Genomic DNA, 24,183 nt, shown 5'->3' with positions numbered 1-24,183 from the left:
GGAGAAGCACAAGGTATGATCACTTGCACTACTGGTGCAGGTGAGAGGACACCAGTCGTGGTCGTTCTTCGAGTGGAAGTAGGAACAGACCTTCAAAATGCAATCCTGTTCTCTTTCTCACCCTTAGTCCCAGGGAGAGTATATGCAATGTGCTACCAACCTGAAAACCAGGGTACTGAGGCAGGGAGTGCCCTCACACCCAACATTAGCACTCACTGAGCTCTGGCTCCTTCCCACCTCCCAGACAATGAGTGGTAAGTTGCAAGAAGCTCTGTCTTGCATCCTGGGTATTTCGCTGTGAGTCCAGTGGGTATCACCAAGAAAGAGTGTGGGAGAAGTGAAAGAGGAAGGGAATACCTTTTCTAACAGGTATGAAAGGTCAGAGAACAGGAAGATTCTGATTGTTGAAAAGGGGTAGGTTTTTTGTGAGACAATAGATCTTTGGGTTTCTTGGGCCTCTCAGCACACAAACTGACCCCCTCAAGAAGAGCCTAATAGCAAGATTTCTAAGACTGAGGAATTTAGAGAGGAGAGAAAAGGAAAAATCTCCTCTCCCAAACAGACTACGGGTTGTAAAAATAAGAAGGGCCCCTCTCCCAGGATAGACTCAACGATTTCTGGTTCTGGAGACACTCGGAACATTCAGCATCTTCCTCATTCTTACCTGGAAGCCTGGGATGCATTTGTCCTAGAGATGGGGAACTACAGGTGAGGGGACCTCACAGTGAGTTTAGCAGAATGAGATCCAGAGATGCAAGCTGCAGATCCGGAGGTGGGTATTGGATCCTAGTGATTCTCAGTCCTCTCTCCTGACAGCTGGGCATGAACTGGACTTTTCAGTGGCTTCCGTTCCAAACTCTGACTGTATCCTTGAATGACGTAAACACATTTTTTGAGCACCAACACTGGCTGAATCGTTTTCTGAGAGGATTCTTGAAAGATGCGGCTCTGAGAGATTATGTAAACAAGACATTCCCTTAGGTTCTCCTTGGGCACAGCTCACTCTATTATCGCCACTAAAAATGAGATACCTTGGGACGTTTTGTAATTTTTCTCTAAGCATAGATTGAATTCTGTGAATCTCCTCTAATTAAAAATCTTTCCCTAAACAAAGAAAAAATTCCATAGGCTCTGGGCTTGAGAAAGTTCCAAGAATTCATCCATACCGTGCTTTCTCTTTTCTTCGGAACGGACTCACGAGTGTAAAGTGTATCCAGGCAGATAGCTGTGCATCTTTTACTTTAAATCCTGAGAAAAGTGGAAATTTGCACCCTTCTTCAGTATTTCTCCATTAAAATGGATTTACAGTTATTGTTCATTTGAGGATGTAGTGGCCACTGTTAAATAGTGTTAGCCGGTCTTAAAAAATACAAGGTAGAGAAAACTTCTGTAAAAGTCAGGTGTTTGAACCATATGCCAAATACAAGGACAGATCTATATTTTTCTGAGGGATGCTAGGTTGAAATTGCTCAATGTTGTATTTTCTCATCAATGTTTATTTCTTTTTATGTGAAAAACACGGTAATCTTTTATTATATGGGTTACTAAATTCTCTCCCTCCAGTTTTTCTTTAAATGGTGGCACTAATATAATTATGTAATTATACAGTAATTTAAAATTTTTATCAATCAACTTTTTCCATATTTCCTAATGTGAAATTTGTATTGAATCTAAACTCCATTCCTTCCATTAATTTGATAAAAAATTAAATTTTTTATTACATTTTTCTCTTTTCTGGATTTTATATCAAATTGCTATTTATTCCAATGTAAAATGTCTAGGTAAGATTTCATATATCCTTAAAACTATCCAGAGGAATGGGACTAATTTACCCTTTCAAATTCACTCTACTACATTGTTGTTGCTTTTTTCTTTATTCAAATCAGTTTGCCATGAATACGTTTTCAATCTGTCAGTGTATTGTAAAGAAAATTTTATCTTCTTATATTTTCCATTTAATTGGATTCAAAAGTTAATTCCTAATTACTTGACTCTTCACCATTATTAGACTTTTCTGTAGAATTTATAGGATTTGATAACCTGTCTATTAATGGGATGGATGAGAAAGAAGAAAAATCAAGAAAGATTGAGATCCAGTTTGGAAGACAGTGTAGATGCTTATGACTTTCATTCCAATAAAGGATATGGGGAGAATTAGTGTGACTAGCTGTTCTTACTATTCCCATATTACAGAAACATACAGTGGAATTCATATAGGTGATGTAGGTAGTCTAGGGTCCGAGTTGAACTAAGCTAAGAATCTAACCTTGGACTAGTCCTAGGACTGTCTCTCTTACCTCATCCTGTACCGCTTCCCAATATGTAACCCTGGCTCCAGGTGAGTTTCTGCAAGAGAAGTTAGTGTTCTGATGCAGGAAAAGTGAGTGTTCTGATGCTGTAAGAAAATAGGTAGTGTAAAGCATTTTTTTTTGTCCTGACAGTAGAATAGTGATCAAAATTGACCATGTTCAGAGATTTTAAAAGATGAGTAAAAATAGATTTAGTGGAATAGAGTTGTTTGTTTCTTTACGTTGTTGTTGTTGAATAAAGAAAAGTTTTTCTTTCTGCTGTGAATAATCAGTTAAGTTGTCCCCTTTGGAAGTTTTGTCATATATCCAGAGTTAACAGAATCCCATTTGTCTCAATTCAGACATAACCCAAACAAGAACAGCTGAAGGAAAACTCCAATGCCACTTTCTCAATGGTAGGACAGATATTCATTACCTCTCAGGTCACCCTTCACTGTTGACTTCTCCAGCAAGCATAGGATTCATGCATTTGTTTTAAGGCCAATGTGGGTTATCTCAAACCTTGGGACAAGCATGCAAGAGGATGTCTGCATAGAGATAGGGACATGCCTGACTATCTATAGAGCCCTTGAGTCTACTACCCAGCAACTACGGGGACCAAGATGTACAATCCAGCCCTGTGGGCCAAGAGCTGTGTACTTGCCACATGAACATAGGAAATGAAGAAAAGGAATGCCCTGCCTTTCCAGAAGGTTCAATACCTTTTTACCTTCCCATTCATGTTCAATAGTGAGAAAAAGGACATGGACTTAGATTTGGCCTTCCTGGGACACAGTTACCCTGTTTACCAGTAAATATATGCCAAATTCATGTCCTTTATTATTATCTACAATATTACTATGTTTCTTTTCTTGTACAGAAGCTAGAAAATGTGCTGGGAATACTAAAAAATGGAGTAGAAGAGTTTTCCTCTTCTATATAGGCAGAAGAAGAAATACATAGAGAAACATGAAAATATTCTACCCTCCCCAACACTGCTCATCTGACTGGCCCCAGGCTACATAAAAGAACAAAGATAGCTCATGTATCTGTGGCCTCATAAAAGTGGAAGCAGAAGTCACCAGATACCCTCTTCTTATTCCCCAAAAGGAAGAAACATACTTCTGTTTCACCCACAGTTGTCTTCTAAATCCAATAGGGAAACAAAAAAAGGTGTATGTGATAGATTAGGGAACCTATGGGAAAAGCCTCTTCAACCATATCTCCTCATGCATTACTGGTGCAGAAGGCAGAGAAGAAGGGGGCTACTCATTGTCCCTCATTCAGTACAGTGTATATGGTTTGGACATTGCTAGTCCCCTGCTCATAATTCATATATATCATGAATAGAATAATCATGATACCATTAGATTCTCTCCCTTAACCTGAAACAAATCAGTTAGCAAGTTGTGTCATATCTAACCTTTAAATAATTCTGAAATCCATCATTTCCTCTTTATTTCTTCTGACTCTCTTAGTTTAGATGGTCCTGACTTTATGAATTTGCAAAAGGATTATTGCTATGCCTTAGTAAATGGTGTTGTTCCCTCCTGTGTTTATGACCATTTGGGAGGTGGGACCCGGGATTTGATATGGCCAAGTCTATCAGGTTCTACTTTGTTTTTTGATTGAGTTTCTGTGAATGTAGATAAACCTATATTTTCCTACAGAGTAGGATGAACATTTACATATCTGGCCTAGTTAAACTACACTAATTATTTGAGGAAATTACCCAATTTCTTAAGCACAGAGGACATTCAAGTACATCATTAGATCTACATCCATACTAAGATTCAGGGGCTAAAAAAAAATCCATGTAACTTTGATTAACTTAGAAACTTTTATTGTTTTTATTTATTTATTTTTTTAATTTTTTGTTTATTGCAGTAACATTGGTTTATAACATTGTAAAAACTTCAGGTGTACATCATTGTACTTCTATTTCTGCATAGATTACATCATGTTCACCACCAAAATACTAATTACAACCCATCACCACACACATGTACTGAATTATCCCTTTCACCCTCCTCCCTCCCCCCTTCCCCTCTGGTAACCACCAATCCAATCTCTGTCCCTATGTGTTTGTTTATGTCCCTACTTAATGAAGGAAATCATACGGTATTTGACCTTCTCCCTCTGACTTATTTCACTTTGCATTATACCCTCAATGTCCATCCATGTTGTCACAAATGGCTGGATTTCATCGTTTCTTATGGCTGAGTAGTATTCCATTGTGTATATATACCACATCTTCTTTATCCATTCGTCCCTTGATGGGCACTTAGGTTGCTTCCAAGTCTTGGCTATTGTGAATAACGCTGCAATGAACACAGGGGTGCATGTACCTTTGCAAATTGGTGTTTTCAAGTTCTTTGGATAAATACCCAACAGTGGAATAGCTGGATCATATGGTAGTTCTATCCTTGATTTTTTGAGGAATCTCCATACCGTTTTCCATAGTGGCTGCATCAGTTTGTACTCCCACCAGCAGTGTATGAGAGTTCCCTTCTCTCCACATCCTCTCCAACACATATTGTTTCCTGTCTTGTTAATTATAGCCATTCTGACGGGCGTGAGGTGATATCTCATTGTAGTTTTGATTTGCATTTCCCTGATAGTTAGTGATTTTGAACATCTTTTCATGTGTCTGTTGGCCATCTGTATATCTTCTTTGGAGAAATGTCTGTTCAGGTCTTTTGCCCATTTTTTAATTGGGTTGTTAGCTTTTTTGTTGTTGAGATGCATGAGTTCTTTATATATTTTGGAGATTAAGCCCTTATCAGATGTATGGTTTGCAAATATCTTCTCCCAATCGTTAGGTTTTTTTGTTTTGTTGATGGTTTCCTTTGCTGTGCAGAAGCTTTTTAGTTTGATGTAGTCCCATTTGTTTATTTTTTCTATTGTTTCTCTTGCCCGGTCAGACATGGTGTTTGAAAAGATGTTGCTAAGACAGATGTCAAAGAGTGTACTGCCTATGTTTTCTTCTAGAAGTTTCACAATTTCAGGTATTACATTCAAGTCTTTAATCCATTTGGAGTTAATTTTTGTGTATGGTGTAAGGTAAGGGTCTACTTTCACTTTTTTGCATATGGCTATCCAGTTTTCCCAACACCATTTGTTGAAGAGACTTTCTTTTCCCCATTGTATGTTCTTGGCTCCTTTGTCAAAGATTAGCTGTCCATAGATGTGTGGATTTATTTCTGGGCTTTCGATTCTATTCCATTGATCTGTGTGTCTGTTTTTGTGCCAGTACCATGCTGTTTTGGTTACTATAGCTTTGTAATATATTTTGAAATCAGGGAATGTGATACCTCCAGCTTTGTTCTTTTTTCTCAGGATTCCTTTAGCTATTCGGGGTCTTTTGTTGTTCCATATAAATTTTAGGGTTCTTTGTTCTATTTCTGTGAAAAATGTTGTTGGAACTTTGATAGGGATTGCATTGAATCTATAGATGGCTTTAGGAAGTATGGACATCTTAACTATGTTAATTCTTCCAATCCAAGGGCACAGAATAGCTTTCCATTTCTTTGTGTCTTCTTCGATTTCTTTCAGAAATGTTTTATAGTTTTCTTTGTACAGATCTTTCACCTCTTTGGTTAAGTTTATTCCTATGTATTTTATTCTTTTTGTTGCAATTGTAAATGGGATGGTATTCTTAATTTCTCTTTCCGCTACTTCGTTGTTAGTGTACAGAAATGCAACTGATTTTTGTATGTTGATTTTGTATCCTGCAACTTGACCATATTCGTTTATTACTTCTAAAAGTTTTCTGGTGGATTCTTTAGGGTTTTCTATATATAAAATCATGTCTTCTGCAAGTAGTGACAGTTTCACTTCTTCCTTTCCAATTTGGATCCCTTTTATTTCTTTCTCTTGCCTGATGGCTCTGGCTAGGACTTCCAGTACTATGTTAAATAGGAGTGGTGACAGTGGGCATCCTTGTCTGGTTCCTGTTCTTAGAGGGATAGTTTTCAGTTTTTCACCATTGAGGATGATATTAGCTGTGGGTTTCTCATATATGGTCTTTATTATGTTGAGGTACTTTCCTTCTATACCCATTTTATTCAGAGTTTTTATCATAAATGGATGCTGTATCTTGTCAAATGCTTTCTCTGCATCTATTGAGACGATCATGTGATTTTTATTCTTCATTTTATTAATGTGGTATATCACATTGATTGATTTGCGAATGTTAAACCATCCCTGCATCCCTGGAATAAATCCCACTTGATCATGGTGTATAATCTTTTTAATGTATTGTTGTATGCGATTTGCTAGTATTTTGTTGAGGATTTTTGCATCGATGTTCATCAGTGATATTGGCCTGTAATTTTCTTTTTTTTGTGTTGTCCTTGTCTGGTTTTGGTATCAGGGTAATGTCAGCTTCGTAGAATGAGTTAGGGACCTTCCCCCCTCCTCAATTTCTTGGAAGAGTTTGAGAAGTATAGGTATTAAGTCTTCTTTGAATGTTTGGTAGAATTCACCAGGGAAGTCGTCTGGTCCTGGACTTTTATTTTTGGGGAGGTTTTTGATTACTGTTTCGATCTCCTTACTGGTGATTGGTCTATTCAAATTCTCTACTTCTTCTTGATCCAGTTTTGGAAGGTTGTATGATTCTAAGAATTTATCCATTTCTTCCAGATTGTCAAATTGGTTGGCATATAGCTTTTCATAGTATTCTCTTATAATCTTTTGTATCCGAGGTGTCTGTTGTAACCTCTCCTCTTTCATTTCTGATTTTACTTATTTGTGCCTTCTCTCTTTTTTTCTTGGTGAGTCTAGCTAAAGGTTTGTCAATTTTGTTTATCTTTTCAAAGAACCAGCTCTTGGTTTTATTAATTTTTTCTATTGTTTTTTTGGTCTCTATTTCATTTATTTCTGCTCTGATTTTTATTATTTCCCTTCTTCTACTGATTTGGGGCTTGGTGTGTTCTACTTTTTCCAGTTCCTTTAGGTGCATTGTTAGATTGCTTATTTGAGATTTTTCTTGTTTGTTGAGATAGGCCTGTATTGCTATAAACTTCCCTCTTAGAACCGCTTTTGCTGTATCCCATAAATTCTGGCATGTCGTATTTTCATTTTCATTTGTCTCCACGTATTTTTTGATTCCTTCTTTGATTTCTTCGTTAACCCAGTCGTTGCTCAGTAGCATTTTGTTTAATCTCCACGTATTTGTGGCTTTTCTGATTTTCTTCCTATAGTTGATTTCTAGTTTCATACCGTTCTGGTCAGAAAAGATGGTTGGTATTATTTCAATCTTCTTAAATTTCTGGAGACTTGTTTTGTGGCCTAATATGTGATCAATCCTGGAGAATGTTCCATGTGCATTTGAAAAGAACATGTATTCTTCGGTTTTTGGATGGAATGCTCTGTATATATCTACTAGGTCCATCTGTTCTAGTGTGTCGTTTAAGGCCAATGTTTCCTTATTGATTTTCAGTTTGGATGACCTATCCGTTGGTGTAAGTGGAGTGTTAAAGTCCCCTACTATTATTGTGTTACTGTCTATTTCTGTTTTTATGTCTGTTAATAATTGCTTTGTATATTTAGGTGCACCTACATTGGGTGCATAGATATTTACAAGTGTTATATCCTCTTGTTGGATTGTTCCCCTGATCATTATGTAATGCCCTTCTTTGTCTCTTTTTACAGTTTTTGTTTTAAAGTCTATTTTGTCTGATATGAGTACTGCTACCCCAGCTTTCTTTTCATTGCCATTTGCGTGGAGTATCTTTTTCCATCCCTTCACTTTCAGTTTGTGAGTGTCTTTAGGTCTGAAGTGTATCTCTTGTATGCAGCATATATATGGGTCTTGTTTTTTTATCCAGTCAGCCACTCTATGCCTTTTAATTGGAGCATTTAGTCCATTGATGTTTAAAGTAGCTATTGATAAGTATGTACTTACTGCCATTTTTTAACTTTTTTTTTTTCTCAGTGTTTTAGTAGTCCTTCTCTGTTCCTTTCTTCTTCTATACAGAATTGATGGTCACTTTAGTTTGACCTCTGTCTGAAAGCTGTACTATTTAACTCCCCTCCTCCCTCCTTTTACGTTTTTGATATCATATCTAACCCTTTTTTTGTGCATTTGTATCCATTAAGTTCTAACCATGGAACTAGATAATTTTTCCTATTTGTGGTCTTCTCTTTTCCCCTTAAATCAGTCCCTTTAACATTTCTTGTAGCACTGGTTTCTTGGTGACAAACTCCTTTAATTTTTGCTTATCTGGGAACATTTTGATCTCTCCTTCCATTTTGAATGATAACCTTGCTGGGTACAGTATTCTTGGCTGTACGTTTTTTCGTTTTAGCACTTTAAATATATCGTGCCATTCTCTTCTAGCCTGTAAGGTTTCTGCTGAGAAGTCAGCTGATAGCCTTATGGGGTTTCCTTTGTATGTAACTTGACATTCTCTTGCGGCTTTTAGGATTCTCTCTTTATCTTTAATTCTGGACATTTTGATTATGATGTGTCTTGGTGTGGGCCTCTTTGGGTTTATCTTGTTTGGGGCTCTCTGTGCTTCCTGTACCTGGATGTCTGTTTCTTTCCTTAGGTTAGGGAAGTTTTCATCTATTATTTCTTGAAATAGATTCTCTGCCCCCTTGTCTCGCTCTTCTCCCTCCGGGACACCTATAACACGGATGTTAGTGCGCTTGATGTTGTCCCAGAGGTCCCTTAGACTGTCCTCACTCTTTTTAATTCTTTTGTCTTTTAGCTGTTCACCTTGGGTAATTTCTTCTAGTCTTTCGTCCAGCTCACAGATCCGTTCTTCTGTATCCTCTACTTTGCTTTTGAGTCACTCTAATGAGTTTTTCATTTCCAGTATTGTATTCTTCATTTCTGATTGGTTCTTTTTTATATCTTCCATTTCTTTGTTGACATTCTCACTGAGTTCATCTATTCTTCTCCCCAGATCAGTGAGCATCCTTAACACTCTTAGTTTGAACTCTCTGTCGGGTAGGTTGCTCATTTCTGTTTCACTTAGTTTCTTTTCTGGGGTTTTGTCCTGTTCCCTTACTTGGAATGTATTCTTTTGCCTCCTCATTTTGCCTCTTTCCCTGTGCTTGTGTCTACGTATTAGGTAGGTCAGCTATGTCTCCTGCTCTTGGATAGGTGATCTTATGTAAGTGATGCCTTCGGAGGCTTCCAGTGTGCTTCCCTCAGTTCTCAATGTTCCAGGGGTGACCCCTATGTGGGCTACGTGTGTCCTTCTGTTGTGGCCTGTTTGCTCTCCCTGTAGGCACCAGGGGAGGCCGAGTTATGCTCCTGGCCAGCTGTTGTAATGCTCTGCTTCTTGTAGTTGTTGTGGGTCCTTCAGTCTCTTTATCAGGTGTGGGGAGCCCCAGCACAGTTGGCTGCAAGTTCTAATACCACATTTGTGTTGCAGTATTTCTTTTAAGTGAGTAGGCCCCCAGCATGGCAGGTTGTTAGACTCAGGGCCTTACAATTGCTGTAAGCCTCTAGCCTATTAGGTCTCTTGTCAGCTCTCTGAGGATTGCAGCTGGGTGGGGCTGGCCTCAGGCACAGGAGCACCCAATTATTTCAGGCTTTGGAAGGTGGGGCAAACCTCCTATGTGGGTCTTTGAGAAGCTCAAGTCTTCTGCAGCTGACAAGCCCTGCCGCCCACAGGTCCACACACAGTCAACACAGTCCTGCCCCGTGTGAGCGCCCTGACCTCCCCAAGCGGAACCAGTCTCTCCACGGCGGGAGCCCCACACACTCCGCCACTGCCCCACACTCTCCATCCGCTCCTTGTGCACACCCTGCCCCACTAAAGTCGGCTCAGTTGCCAGGCTGCAGAGAATCCAGTCACCAATCTATGCAGGCCCACAAGTTGCCTGAGGGCTTGTTGTTGGGTGGGGCCAGTCTCTAGGATGGGCTGCCTGCCCTGGCTGAGCTGGATTAAATCGGTGCTCTAGCGGGTGGGGCAGACCCTGGGCTAGCAGGCCTCAGGGAGAACTCCAATGGCATCTGTGTCAGCATGCTCACACCAGGCCACAACAATGGCCGCCGCCAATGTCCCAGTCCCTGGAGAGGTCTCAGCCCTCACCGAGATGCACTCAGGTCCTATTAGGTGAGTCTCTTGTCACCAAAGCACTGTGCACCTTTCTTTCTGGTGATTTTAGGATGCTTTCTGAAATGGGTGACTTTGTGCGTGGGCCCTTTAAGAGCCAGTTTTAGTTTCTTTGTGAGCCAGCTTTTCTGGGGGTACTCCCCAATGCTTTAGCAGCAGGCAAAGTCCGATGTTATGCCGCTGGTCTCGATTTTGCTGGGTCCACAAAATGCCCACAGCGGGGGCGCTCCCCGGCTCAGTGCCCTGCGCCTCCAGGGAGGGCTGCGTACCTGTGCGCTGCTCCCGGAGGCCGTGAAGCTGGCGGCTTGTGAAGGCGGCGTTTTTCCTCTCCAGAAGTGTGTCTCTGCCTCTTCCACCTCAGTTAGGATTGTCCGTTGTTGCAGGAGTTCCTCTTATCCAGTTTTCAGTTCTGTCTCAGGGGTAATTTTTCCATGAGTAGTTGTAAATTGGCTGTGTCCACGGGAGGAGGTGAGTTCCGAGTCTGCTTACGCCGCCATCTTGACTCCGCCTCCCTAGAACCTTCTAAAAAAAATTTTATGTTTTGTTTTCTTTTCCTGAGGTATTACAGAAGGACTAAGCTGGCCTAGGTCAAAAACCCTATAGTTATGTCTCTATAGAGTTATGATTGATGTTTGGAAGAAATATGACTAAAATCCCATGGATTACTATTCAAACAACTTATTCCTATACGGATAGATCTTAATAATGGATGAAATACATATGTGATCCTAGCTCAAAGTCTGATAAATCCAGATTGAAATTGATTGGGAGGAGATGGGAGAGCCTATGGAAGTGTCCTTCTTAGCAGTGGCTGAATGCAATTTAGCCCTCCAGCAATCAGTGAGTCATCAAAGGACATATCAGTCAAGGTGTAGTACCAGGTAGGAAAATGAAATCTCATTCTTTAATAAGGGGGTCTCTTGACACAAAGAATAGTAGTTTGGAGTAGTCCAGTTGCAATAAAGTAGTGGTAATGGATTCAAGATCTCCATTACTTTCTCCACATTCAGTGGTTCTGATTAGAGAGAAAATTTCACCATGGTGAAATGAAGGTATGTCGTAAAGTTACTACTGTGACAGAGTAGAGTAAAAATTCAAAGCCGCTACTCAGATGGGACTGATCAAGCAGAATTGTGCCATACATTCCCACTCCTTCTATCCACCCCATGAAATGATGAGGCCTTGTTGAAAAGACTAATTTTGAGTCTACATTTTTGCTCATTATGAATTTAAGATGGCAATTGAAAGCAGAAAATCGCCAAGTCCTAAGAAGGAAGAGTGTACATGTGAAAGATAAAGGTGCTTTCTCAAGCTGCTCTTGTAACGTCCCCCTAATGATAGGTCCTCCAGAATTCACTACTTCTTCTCTTCCTCTCTCTCCTCACCTGGAGTGTCCCTGAGAATCACCAAATGAGAATGGGACCAAACACCTATCTGTGAACATATTTAATCGATTTCAATTTTATAATTGTTGGAGTAGAAAATTATCTACTGTAAAATCTTATCCTTAAGGCAAATGGGTGAAGGAAGCTCTTCTGACAGCAGTTGCTGTGAAAACAATCCAAGTCCAGGGACTTTCAATCAGGATTTATGTATTTTTCATAGAAATTATTTATATTTCAACTGGGAGCAAAAGCTCCTGCTGTGTAAATCTTGGAATACACACATACACACACTCAGAGGCACACATATCTGGCTTATTTACTTATCGATATATTTATTTCTTCTTTGGATATGTTTCTCCTATTAGCTATTGATATTCAACAATATGATCACAATTTTACGGTTACATTTAAGTACTTTTTTGGTTCCTAATTATTTTACTGTGCTTTTACTTTTGTACAAGCAGCAACAAGAAATTCTTACAATGATATGAAAGAGTAATTGAGCAATAGTGCCCACTGATTATTTCTCCATTCAAGACAGCAGGAAATCGGCAGAGGAATATATGCTCAGTTAGCATTGAATAAAAGTTCTTCAGCAGAAGCAAAGGAGAGACCACCTCTGATTAGAGAGAACATTTAATAGCTGTGTGAATTTGGATAAGCTACCAAACCTTTCTGAGAATCAGTCATTTTATCTGTGACATGAGGATAATATTTGCCCTGCTTACATCCTTATAATTCTAAAGGCTAAAAGTAACAGTTATTAATATTTATATCTCCAATAATAACTTTCACAAAGCAGACTCTACAGGAGATGCAATCAGGGATAGACAGAAATACATAAAATGATAAGATTTTAATATACCTTTCCCTATTCAAGACGGATCAAATGGGCAAAAATAGCAAGACTAAAGCGTCTAAAAGTATAACCAATAAGGTAGATAACACAAATGTATATCAAACTGTAAACTATCATAATAAAAATCATGTCTTCCTTCAAATGTACATGGAACATTCACAGATATTGTTACAAACACAATTGCAATAAGTTTCAAAGAATAGTTATACAAACAGTGTATATATACAGCTATGTATAGAGAGTGGAGGACCTGAATAGGTTGGAAAGGACAGAGATATCAGCTAGACTTCTCTGACTAGACACTGTTTCGTAGGTTGATTTTTTAATCAGGTAAATATTTTACAGAATTATAAAATGAAAATAAAATTTTAAAAGCAATCCCTAAAAACTGAAAGAAAAATGAAATAAATCTAGCTATGCATCCAGATTGTGATGTGTGTGTGGTCAGATAAAACAACTGAGTACTATGTTGTTGCCTTCAGAAACTGGGATTTTTGGTGAGAGATGAGGAGATGAGATTAGACAGGGGGCCTTAATGGTATTGATAATGCTAGGTGGTCGATACATAAGAATGTGTTTTATATCTATCTATCTATCTGTCTGTCTGTCTATCTATCTATCTATCTATCTATCTATCTATCTATCTATCTATAGTTTGTGGATACATTATGCATTAAAAAAAAGGGAATATTATCTGGCTCCTGTGTAGAGAATGGTATTGGCGACATCAGTTAGTAATCTGGTATAGTGAATGTTCAGAGCAGAGATAATGGTGATTTGGACCAGAGTGGAATATTTGAGTGTTGAGAACTGGTATATCAGGAATGTATTTAGCAAAAACAAAACAACAACGCAGAATTTGCTGATAGACTGCATATTAGGTGTGAGAGAAAGAGAGGAGTCATACATGACTCTTAGGATTTTTGCCTGATTCAGTACATAATATCACTTTCCTTCATGAATATTAATTTCAGTATCTCTTCTGCCTTTCATGTGTTTTGTTTCTTAAATCTTGTCCAAAGGAAATATTAGTTCATTTTTGGGGGTGGAAAGATACCTTTTTATCTTTTTCCTTATGAATCAGCTTCAAGCATTACAGAGTAGCTAAAGGTTTTCAGGCAGGAGACTTGGAGCAAAAAGAGGAGTCTCATTTTAAACAGAGAATTCAAGGAACCGTGAAAGGACTTGAGATGGGAAGGAATCATAAAGGAAAAATCTGACCACTGGGTGAAGGGTAAGTGGTGAGGATGCAGATATGGGAAAGACCATTTCCATTTCAGATGTTAATTTTGACCATTTGTTCACTTTCAGCAGTATTAATTGGGGCTGAGGGTTTAACGGAGCATGTTCCCAGCAGAGAACACTTGCATTATGGTGCTCATTAACAAGTGTTCTGGCTGCTTTCACACACTAGCTTTAAGGCATTGATATTTTGTAATGAAGCATATTTGTAAATAATGTGTCAACAGAAAGCACTTGGCTGTCCTAATGTAACATTGGCTTCTTAAGGGACTGACACTAGAATCCAAAACATAGGTATCTGATGGGAATTTTTTCTAGAGTCTGGAACTCTTATATGACCTGGGAAGATCTGTCTGCAGTAAAGCATCTAATTTTATATGACTACAAATTCACACTAATAAGGAGATAAGGATTGAGTGATTTTGTCACTAGCAACTAGTAGTAAGGCTAACGTTTGTGTCTTTATTCAATATCTTCATTTTTCTCTTTAGTTTTTATTGCCTACTTTAAGTAGACCTATCAAAAAAAAATTCTGGAAAACTCCTTGTGTGATTGGGTGTAGGATTGTTGTAGGGGGAGAAAAGAAAAATATGAAGTGAAAAATAAGATCATCTCTGTCAGAACAGAAAGAGAATTTCAGCCAGATCCTGGCATGTTGATCAGAGAAATGAATGCATCCTTAGCTATGGAAACATAGAGCTGATGCAGACAAAATTGTGTCTCTAAGGCCAAATGAGGACTTATCTCCAGTGTGGTAGATTTTCAGAATTTTCAAAATGTGGAAGGAGATAGCTTAAGACAAAAAGCATAGACGGGGTCCCATCTAGAAGCTATAGGGCTTCCATATGACATCGGCATCTATAGTCTCTGGACAGAAGTTAATCTCCCCAGTACTCTCCCGAAGGCCTCCATTACCTCCTTGTTTCTCAGACTATAGATAATAGGGTTCAGTACTGGAGTAATGATAGTATAAAATACAGAGAGGATGTTGTCCTGTTGGGGTCTATGGTAGGAACTGGGCTGGACATAAATAAACATGGCAGCTCCATAGTACATTCCTACCACAGTCAGGTGTGAAGAGCACGTGACGAGAGCTTTCTGCCTTCCCTTTCCTGGGGACGTGTGGAGGACAGCAACTAGGACAAATGTATAGGAGGCAAGGATAGCAACAAAGGTAGGCATGAGGAAGGTCACACCCATCACATACACCATCAGCTCATATCTGGAGGTATCTACACAGACCAGCTTCAGCAAGGGTGGTATCTCACAGAGTATGTGTCTGATTTCCTGGGACATGCAGAAAGGAAAGTGCATGGTATATGAAGTGTGTATCACAGCATTCAGGACTGCCAGGATCCAAGATGTGGCCAACATGGGCCAGCGGATCCTTGGCCACAGGAGGACCATGTAATTCAGAGGATGACAAATGGCCACATACCTGTCATAGGCCATGAATGCCAGTAGGAGATCCTCTGCACCTCCCAAGGTGAGGACTGCTAACATCTGCAAAGCCCAGCCCCCAAAGGAGATGGTCTTCTCCCTGTGCAGATAATCCACAAGTGTTTTGGGAATAACTACAGATGCAAACATCAAGTCCATAAGAGAAAGCAGCCTGAGCAGGAGGTACACGGGCACGTGGAGCTGGGCATGCATTGTGATGACCAGGAGCAGCAGGCCATTGCTGGTCAGGGCCAACATGTACAGGACTGCAATGGTGGCACAGAGCAGCTCAGGAGACCCACTGTCATTCAGAATCCCCACCAAGATGAAGTCACTTCCCAAGGTGGAGTTCCAGAGCTCCATTCTGTGGTTTCTTTAGTTATCTGAAATTATACAAAATCTAGGTAAAGTGGTTCTGATGTGGTCACTGGCTTTACAACATTACAGTCCTTGGCCAGCAGGAATTAGTTGCTCAGTTTCTCTTATCATATTATACTCTTTCATTCATGAATTAACTCACCAAATATGTACTCATCACATATTGTTAAAAGAGCACATTTCTTCCCCACTTCTGATGTTTCCTTCAGTGCTAAAGGAGTCCCATTTGTGCAACAAGTCTGGACTTGTCTCTGCCTCATCATCCCACTTACTTCTGAGAAATGAGGAGCAACTTAATGGAAAAGATTAAAGGGAAAATCTGAGTACGTGCTATCTAGGCTCTTTCTCTTCTCTTCTTTTTGGGAGATGAAGGGTCATTGAGGAAGTCTAATATACATCCCCCTTTCTCCCACCCAGGTTTTGAACCAATTGAGAAAGAAAGTTCCAACCCCAAAATGGACATAATTATCTTTGCAGTCACAGGCAATGAAGGACCAAGTCAGTACTTCCCACAAAGAAGGGCTAGTGGGACAGGGGAAGAGGACAGGCCAAGTACTGTCCACTGTATCTTCCAAAAAAAGTGAGAAATTTATTCCTGCTTATTCTGCAATTTGATTATATTCCTCCTCCTCCCTTGGGAAGAAATAAGGATAGAGTAGAGACGAGGTATCTTACATCAACGTTCCCTTCACATAGAAGAAAATTTTGAGAGAGACAAAGAACCATCACCTCCCATGCCTATTGTGTGCTAGGCACTATGATAACTCCCAAGTAGAGTCAGGTATATAACATATGGAGTACCTGACCACATTCAGTTACACTCTTGAGGGGAGCATTTAAATTAGATGTAATTACAAATTGTGAAAATATCATGAAGGAAAAGAATAGACAGTGGTTCTCATATAGATTAGCAATTAAGGAAAATCTTCTCTGAGAGTGTGAATTTTAAGCTCAGTTTTGAAAGATGAGCATAAATTATCCAAATGAAGAGGGGTGAAGAGATAGCTAAGCAGAGGACACACCACATGCAGTCTCCAAAATAGAAAACAGCTTATAATTTCTGAGGAGCTAAAGGAAGCCTGATGAGGTGAGTACTAATTGAGATAAATTTGGAAAGATAGACTGTTCCAAATCATGCTGGGCCTTTTAGGGCAAATGGAGTGCAGTGCAAGACTATTTAATACATATATATATACACACACATATATATATACACACACATACATATATACACACACATATATATATACATACACACACACATATATATATACTTATACACACACATATATATACGTTTATAAATATACATATACAGGTGTGACATCAGGCTATTTATATATTTTTTTTTTTTTTAATTTTTTGTTTATTGCAGTAACATTGGTTTATAACATTGTAAAAATTTCAGGTGTACATCATTGTACTTCTATTTCTGCATGGACTACATCATGTTCACCACCAAAATACTAATTACAACCCATCACCACACACATGTACCGAATTATCCCTTTCACCCTCCCCCGACCCCTTCCCTCTGGTAACCACCAATCCAATCTCTGTCCCTATGTGTTTGTTTATTGTTGTTATTATCTACTACTTAATGAAGGAAATCATACGGTATTTGACCTTCTCCCTCTGACTTATTTCACTTTGCATTATACCCTCAATGTCCATCCATGTTGTCACAAATGGCTGGATTTCGTCGTTTCTTATGGCTGAGTAGTATTCCATTGTGTATATATACCACAGCTTCTTTATCCATTCGTCCCTTGATGGGCACTTAGGTTGCTTCCAAGTCTTGGCTATCGTGAATAAGGCTGCAATGAACACAGGGGTGCATGTACCTTTGCAAATTGGTGTTTTCAAGTTCTTTGGATAAATACCCAACAGTGGAATAGCTGGATCATATGGTAGTTCTATCGTTGATTTTTTGAGGAATCTCCATACTGTTTTCCATAGTGGCTGCACCAGTTTGCCCTCCCACCAGCAGTGTATGAGAGTTCCCTTCTCTCCACAACCTCTCCAACACATGTTGTTTCCTGTCTTGTTAATTATAGCCATTCTGACAGGCGTGAGGTGATATCTCATTGTAGTTTTGATTTGCATTTCCCTGATAGTTAGGGATTTTGAACATCTTTTCATGTGTCTGTTGGCCAACTGTATATCTTCTTTGGAGAAATGTCTGTTCACGTCTTTTGCCCATTTTTAATTGGGTTGGTAGTTTTTGTTGTTGAGATGCATGAGTTCTTTATATATTTTGGAGATTAAGCCCTTATCAGATGTATGGTTTGCAAATATCTTCTCCCAATTGTTAGGTTGTCTTTTCGTTTTGTTGATGGTTTCCTTTGCTGTGCAGAAGCTTTTTAGTTTGATGTAGTCCCATTTGTTTATTTTTTCTATTGTTTCTCTTGCCTGGTCAGATGTGGTGTTTGAAAAGATGTTGCTAAGACTGATGTGGAAGAGCGTACTGCCTATGTTTTCTTCTAGAAGTTTCACAGTTTCAGGTCTTACATTCAAGTCTTTAATCCATTTGGAGTTAATTTTTGTGTATGGTGTAAGGTAAGGGTCTACTTTCATTTTTTTGCATGTGGCTATCCAGTTTTCCCAACACCATTTGTTGAAGAGACTTTCTTTTCCCCATTGTATGTTCTTGGCTCCTTTGTCGAAGATTAGCTGTCCATAGATGTGTGGGTTTATTTCTGGGCTTTCGATTCTATTCCATTGATCTGTGTGTCTGTTTTTGTGCCAGTACCATGCTGTTTTGGTTACTATAGCTTTGTAGTATATTTTGAAATCAGGAGTGTGATACCTCCAGCTTTGTTCTTTTTTCTCAGGATTCCTTTAGCTATTCGGGGTCTTTTGTTGTTCCATATAAATTTTAGGATTCTTTGTTCTATTTCTGTGAAAAATGTTGTTGGAACTTTGATAGGGATTGCATTGAATCTATAGATGGCTTTAGGAAGTATGGACATCTTAACTATGTTAATTCTTCCAATCCAAGAGCACGGAATATCTTTCCATTTCTTTGTGTCCTCTTCAATTTCTTTCAGCAATGTTTTATAGTTTTCGGTGTACAGATCTTTCACCTCTTTGGTTAAGTTTATTCCTAGGTATTTTATTCTTTTTGTTGCAATTGTAAATGGGATGGTATTCTTAATTTCTCTTTCTGCTACTTCGTTGTTAGTGTACAGAAATGCAACTGATTTTTGTATGTTGATTTTGTATCCTGCAACTTTACCATAGTCGTTTATTACTTCTAAAAGTTTTCTGGTGGATTCTTTAGGGTTTTCTATATATAAAATCATGTCATCTGCAAATAGTGACAGTTTCACTTCTTCCTTTCCAATTTGGATCCCTTTTATTTCTTTCTCTTGCCTGATTGCTCTGGCTAGGACTTCCAATACTATGTTAAATAGGAGTGGTGACAGTGGGCATCCTTGTCTGGTTCCTGTTCTTAGAGGGATAGCTTTCAGTTTTTCACCATTGAGGATGATATTAGCTGTGGGTTTCTCATATATGGTCTTTATTATGTTGAGGTACTTTCCTTCTATACCCATTTTATTCAGAGTTTTTATCATAAATGGATGCTGTATCTTGTCAAATGCTTTCTCTGCATCTATTGAGATGATCATGTGATTTTTATTCTTCATTTTATTAATGTGGTGTATTACGTTGATTGATTTGCGAATGTTAAACCATCCCTGCATACCTGGAATAAATCCCACTTGATCATGGTGTATAATCTTTTAACGTATTGTTGTATGCGATTTGCTAGTATTTTGTTGAGGATTTTCGCATCGATGTTCATCAGTGATATTGGCCTGTAATTTTCTTTTTGTGTTGTCCTTGTCTGGTTTTGGTATCAGGGTAATGTCAGCTTCGTAGAATGAGTTAGGAGCTTCCCCCTCCTCAATTGTTTGGAGGAGTTTGAGAAGGATAGGTATTAACTCTTCTTTGAATGTTTGGTAGAATTCACCAGGGAAGCCATCTGGTCCTGGACTTTTATTTTTGGGGAGGTTTTTGATTACTGTTTCGATCTCCTTACTGGTGATTGGTCTATTCAAATTCTCTACTTCTTCTTGATCCAGTTTTGGAAGGTTGTATGATTCTAAGAATTTATCCATTTCTTCCAGATTGTCGAATTGGTTGGCATATAGTTTTTCATAGTATTCTCTTATAATCTTTTGTATTTCTGAGGTGTCTGTTGTAACCTCTCCTCTTTCATTTCTGATTTTACTTATTTGTGCCTTCTCTCTTTTTTCTTGGTGAGTCTAGCTAAAGGTTTGTCAATTTTGTTTATCTTTTCAAAGAACCAGCTCTTGGTTTTATTAATTTTTCTATTGTTTTTGGTGTCTATTTCATTTATTTCTGCTCTGATTTTTATTATTTCCCTTCTTCTACTGATTTTGGGCTTTGTTTGTTCTTCTTTTTCCAGTTCCTTCAGGTGCATTGTTAGATTGTTTATTTGAGATTTTTCTTGTTTGTTGAGATAGGCCTGTATCGCTATAAACTTCCCTCTTAGAACCGCTTTTGCTGTATCCCATAAATTCTGGCATGTCGTATTTTCATTTTCATTTGTCTCCAGGTATTTTTTGATTTCTTCTTTGATTTCTTCGTTAACCCAATCGTTGTTCAGTAGCATTTTGTTTAATCTCCATGTATTTGTGGCTTTTCTGATTTTCTTCCTATAGTTGATTCTAGTTTCATACCGTTGTGGTCAGAAAAGATGGTTGGTATTATTTCAATCTTCTTAAATTTATGGAGACTTGTTTTGTGGCCTAATATGTGATCAATCCTGGAGAATGTTCCATGTGCATTTGAAAAGAACGTGTATTCTTCGGTTTTTGGATGGAATGCTCTGTATATATCTACTAGGTCCATCTGTTCTAGTGTGTCCTTTAAGGCCAATGTTTCCTTATTGATCTTCTGTTTGGATGATCTATCCGTTGGTGTAAGTGGAGTGTTAAAGTCCCCTACTATTATTGTGTTACTGTCTATTTCTGTTTTTATGTCTGTTAATAATTGCTTTATATATTTAGGTGCACCTACATTGGGTGCGTAGATATTTACAAGTGTTATATCCTCTTGTTGGATTGTTCCCTTGATCATTATGTAATGCCCTTCTTTGTCTCGTTTTACAGTTTTTGTTTTAAAGTCTATTTTGTCTGATATGAGTGCCATTTGCGTGGAGTATCTTTTTCCATCCCTTCACTTTCAGTTTGTGAGTGTCTTTAGGTCTGAAGTGTGTCTCTTGTATGCAGCATATATATGGGTCTTGTTTTTTAATCCAGTCAGCCACCCTATGCCTTTTAATTGGAGCATTTAGTCCATTGACATTTAAAGTAGCTATTGATAAGTATGTACTTACTGCCATTTTTTAACTTTTTTTTTTTTTTTCCCTCAGTGTTTTAGTAGTCCTTCTCTGTTCCTTACTTCTTCTATACAGAATTGATGGTCACTTTAGTTTGACCTCTGTCTGAAAGCTGTACTCTTTAACTACCCTCCTCCCTCCTTTTGTTTTTGATATCATATCCAACTTCTTTTTGTGCATTTGTATCCATTACGTTCTAATCGTGGAAATAGATAATTTTTCCTATTTGTGGTCTTCTCTTTTCCCCTTAAATCAGTCCCTTTAACATTTCTTGTAACACTGGTTTCTTGGTGACAAACTCCTTTAATTTTTGCTTGTCTGGGAAATTTTTGATCTCTCCTTCCATTTTGAACGATAACCTTGCTGGGTAGAGTATTCTTGGCTGTAAGTTTTTTCCTTTTAGCACTTTAAATATATCGTGCCATTCTCTTCTAGCCTGTAAGGTTTCTGCTGAGAAGTCAGCTGATAGCCTTATGGGGTTTCCTTTGTATGTAACTTGACATTCTCTTGTGGCTTTTAGGATTCTCTCTTTATCTTTAATTCTGGACATTTTGATTATGATGTGTCTTGGTGTGGGCCTCTTTGGGTTTATCTTGTTTGGGGCTCTCTGTGCCTCCTGTACCTGGATGTCTGTTTCCTTCCTTAGGTTAGGGAAGTTTTCATCTATTATTTCTTGAAATAAATTCTCTGCCCCTTGTCTCGCTCTTCTCCTTCCGGGACACCTATAACACGGATGTTAGTGCGCTTGATGTTGTCCCAGAGGTCCCTTAGACTGTCCTCACTCTTTTTAATTCTTTTCTCTTTTACCTGTTCACCTTGGGTAATTTCTTCTAGTCTTTCTTCTAGCTCACAGATCCGTTCTTCTGTATCCTCTACTCTGCTTTTGAGTCCCTCTAATGAATTTTTCATTTCCAGTATTGTATTCTTCATTTCTGATTGGTTCTTTTTTATATCTTCCATTTCTTTGTTGACATTCTCACTGAGTTCATCTATTCTTCTCCCCAGATCAGTTAGCATCCTTAACACTCTTAGTTTGAACTCTCTGTCAGGTAGGTTGCTCATTTCTGTTTCACTTAGTTCCTTTTCTGGGGTTTTGTCCTGTTCCCTTACTTGGAATGTATTCTTTTGCCTCCTCATTTTGCCTCTTTCCCTGTGCTTGTGTCTATGTATTAGGTAGGTCAGCTACGTCTCCTGCTCTTGGATAGGTGACCTTATGTAAGTGATGGCTTAGGAGGCTTCCAGTGTGCTTCCCTCAGTTCTCAATGTTCCAGGGGTGGCCCCTATGTGGGCTACGTGTGTGCTTCTATTGTGGCCTGTTAGCTCTCCCTATAGGCGCCCAGGGAGTCTGAGTTATGCTCCTGGCCAGCTGTTGTAATGCTCAGCTGCTTGTAGTTGTTGTGGGCCCTTCAGTCTCTTTATCAGGTGTGAGGAGCCCCAGCACAGTTGGCTGCAAGTTCTAATACCACATCTGTGTTGCAGTATTTCTTTTAAGTGAGTAGGCCCCCAGCGTGGCAGGTTGTTAGGCTCAGGGCCTTAGACTTGCTGTAAACCTCTAGCCTATAAGGTCTCTTGTCAGCTCTCTGAGGATTGCAGCTGGGTGGGGCTGGCCTCAGGCACAGGAGCACCCAATTGTTTCAGGCTTTGGAAGGTGGGGCAAACCTCCTATGTGGGTCTTTGAGAAGCACAAGTCTTCTGCAGCTGACAAGCCCTGCCGCCCACAGGTCCACACACACAGTCAACACAGTCCTGCCCCGTGTGAGCGCCCGACCTCCCAAGCGGACCCAGTCTCTCCACGGGCGGGAGCCCCACACTCCGCCACCACCCCACACTCTCCACCCGCTCCTTGTGCACACCCTGCCCCGCTCAAGTCAGCTCAGTTGCCAGGCTGCAGAAAATCCAGTCACCAATCTATGCAGGCCCACACGTTGCCTGAGGGTTTGTTGTTAGGTGGGGCCAGTCTCTAGGGTGGGCTGCCTGCCCTGGCTGAGCTGGATTAAATCGGTGCTCTAGCGGGTGGAGCAGACCCTGGGCTAGCAGGTCTCAGGGAGAACTCCAATGGCGTCTGTGTCAGCACGCTCACACCAGGCCACAACAATGGCCGCCGCCAATGTCCCAGTCCCTGGAGAGGTCTCACCCTCACCGAGATGCACTCAGGGCCTATTAGGTGAGTCTCTTGTCACCAAAGCAGTGTGCACCTTTCTTTCTGGTGATTTTAGGATGCTTTCTGGAACGGGTGAGTTTGTGCAGGGCCCTTTAAGAGCCAGTTTTAGTTTCTTTGTGAGCCGGGTTTTCTGGGGGTGCTCCCCAATGCTTTAGTAGCAGCAAAGTCAGATATTATGCCGCTGGTGTCGGTTGTGCTGGGTCCACAAATGCCCACAGCGGGGGCGCTCCCTGGCTCAGGACCCCGCGCCTCCAGGGAGGCTGCGTACCTGTGAGCTGCTCCCGGCGGCCGTGAAGCTGGCGGCTTGTGAAGGCGGCGTTTTTCCTCTCCAGAAGGGAGTCTCTGCCTCTTCCACCCCAGTTAGGATTGTCCGTTGTTGCAGGAGTTCCTCTTATCCAGTTTTCAGTTCTGTCTCAGGGGTAATTTTTCCACGAGTAGTTGTAAATTGGCTGTGTCCACGGGAGGAGGTGAGTTCAGAGTCTGCCTACGCCGCCATCTTGACTCCCTCCCAGGCTATTTATATTTTAAAAATATAAGTCTTATAGTTGTGTGGAGGAGTAATAGGTAGAAGATGGGTAGGAGTAAGCACAGGAAGATATGTGTAGAGATGATTGTGGTCATCCAGGTGAGATGGACCAGGGAAATGGCACAGGGATGATTGATTCAAGGTACGTGTTGGAAGCAGAATCAACAACAATTGGTGATCGACTAGATATTTGCAATGGAAATCAGGAAGGAGAAGCCAGTTTGGGAGGTGGTAAAGAGAAGAATTGAGAGCGTTTAAGGAACTAGAAACTCCCAGGAGAATGAAGGGTCTATGTGCTCAGTGTGAGTAGATGAATGGGATGGATGGAAGGACACAAGGTACTGACTTAGTGGGAAAGTTTGGAATTCAAGGACTATTTTCTCTTGCAAAATGCATAGTGTGCTGATTCTTCATCATTGTGTCCCTCTTACTAATACCATTCTAGCCCTCACTCTCTT

At 39.8% G+C, this 24,183-nt stretch overlaps 1 protein-coding gene and 1 long non-coding RNA gene across 3 annotated transcripts in view; both read right to left on the bottom strand.

The window, feature by feature from the left end:
• Positions 1–23,854, bottom strand: part of LOC147916579 (uncharacterized) — a 37,658-nt gene extending 13,804 nt beyond the window's left edge. For both annotated transcript variants that reach the window (XR_015552673.1, XR_015552674.1), the window contains exon 1: positions 23,468–23,854. This is a non-coding gene — a long non-coding RNA (uncharacterized LOC147916579). The remainder of the gene's footprint in view (positions 1–23,467) is intronic.
• Positions 14,572–15,652, bottom strand: LOC147916580 (olfactory receptor 2AG1-like). Its single transcript, XM_087433994.1, has one exon. It carries the CDS (start codon positions 15,650–15,652, stop codon positions 14,708–14,710), a length of 945 nt encoding a protein of 314 aa, XP_087290120.1. The 3' UTR covers positions 14,572–14,707.
• Positions 23,855–24,183: the final 329 nt, after the last annotated feature.

Source organism: Ceratotherium simum, chromosome 7, assembly GCF_057802395.1.
Source record: "Ceratotherium simum simum isolate JZ-2026a chromosome 7, ASM5780239v1, whole genome shotgun sequence".
In the NCBI taxonomy this organism is placed as follows: Eukaryota; Metazoa; Chordata; class Mammalia; order Perissodactyla; family Rhinocerotidae; genus Ceratotherium; species Ceratotherium simum.
The sequence above is the reverse complement of the archived record's forward strand: the minus strand, read 5'-3'. Positions and strand labels throughout refer to the sequence as shown.

Excerpts from the sequence above, each read along its gene's own strand:
- LOC147916580 (XM_087433994.1), bottom strand. The coding sequence starts at position 15,652 with ATGGAGCTCTGGAACTCCACCTTGGGAAGTGACTTCATCTTGGTGGGG.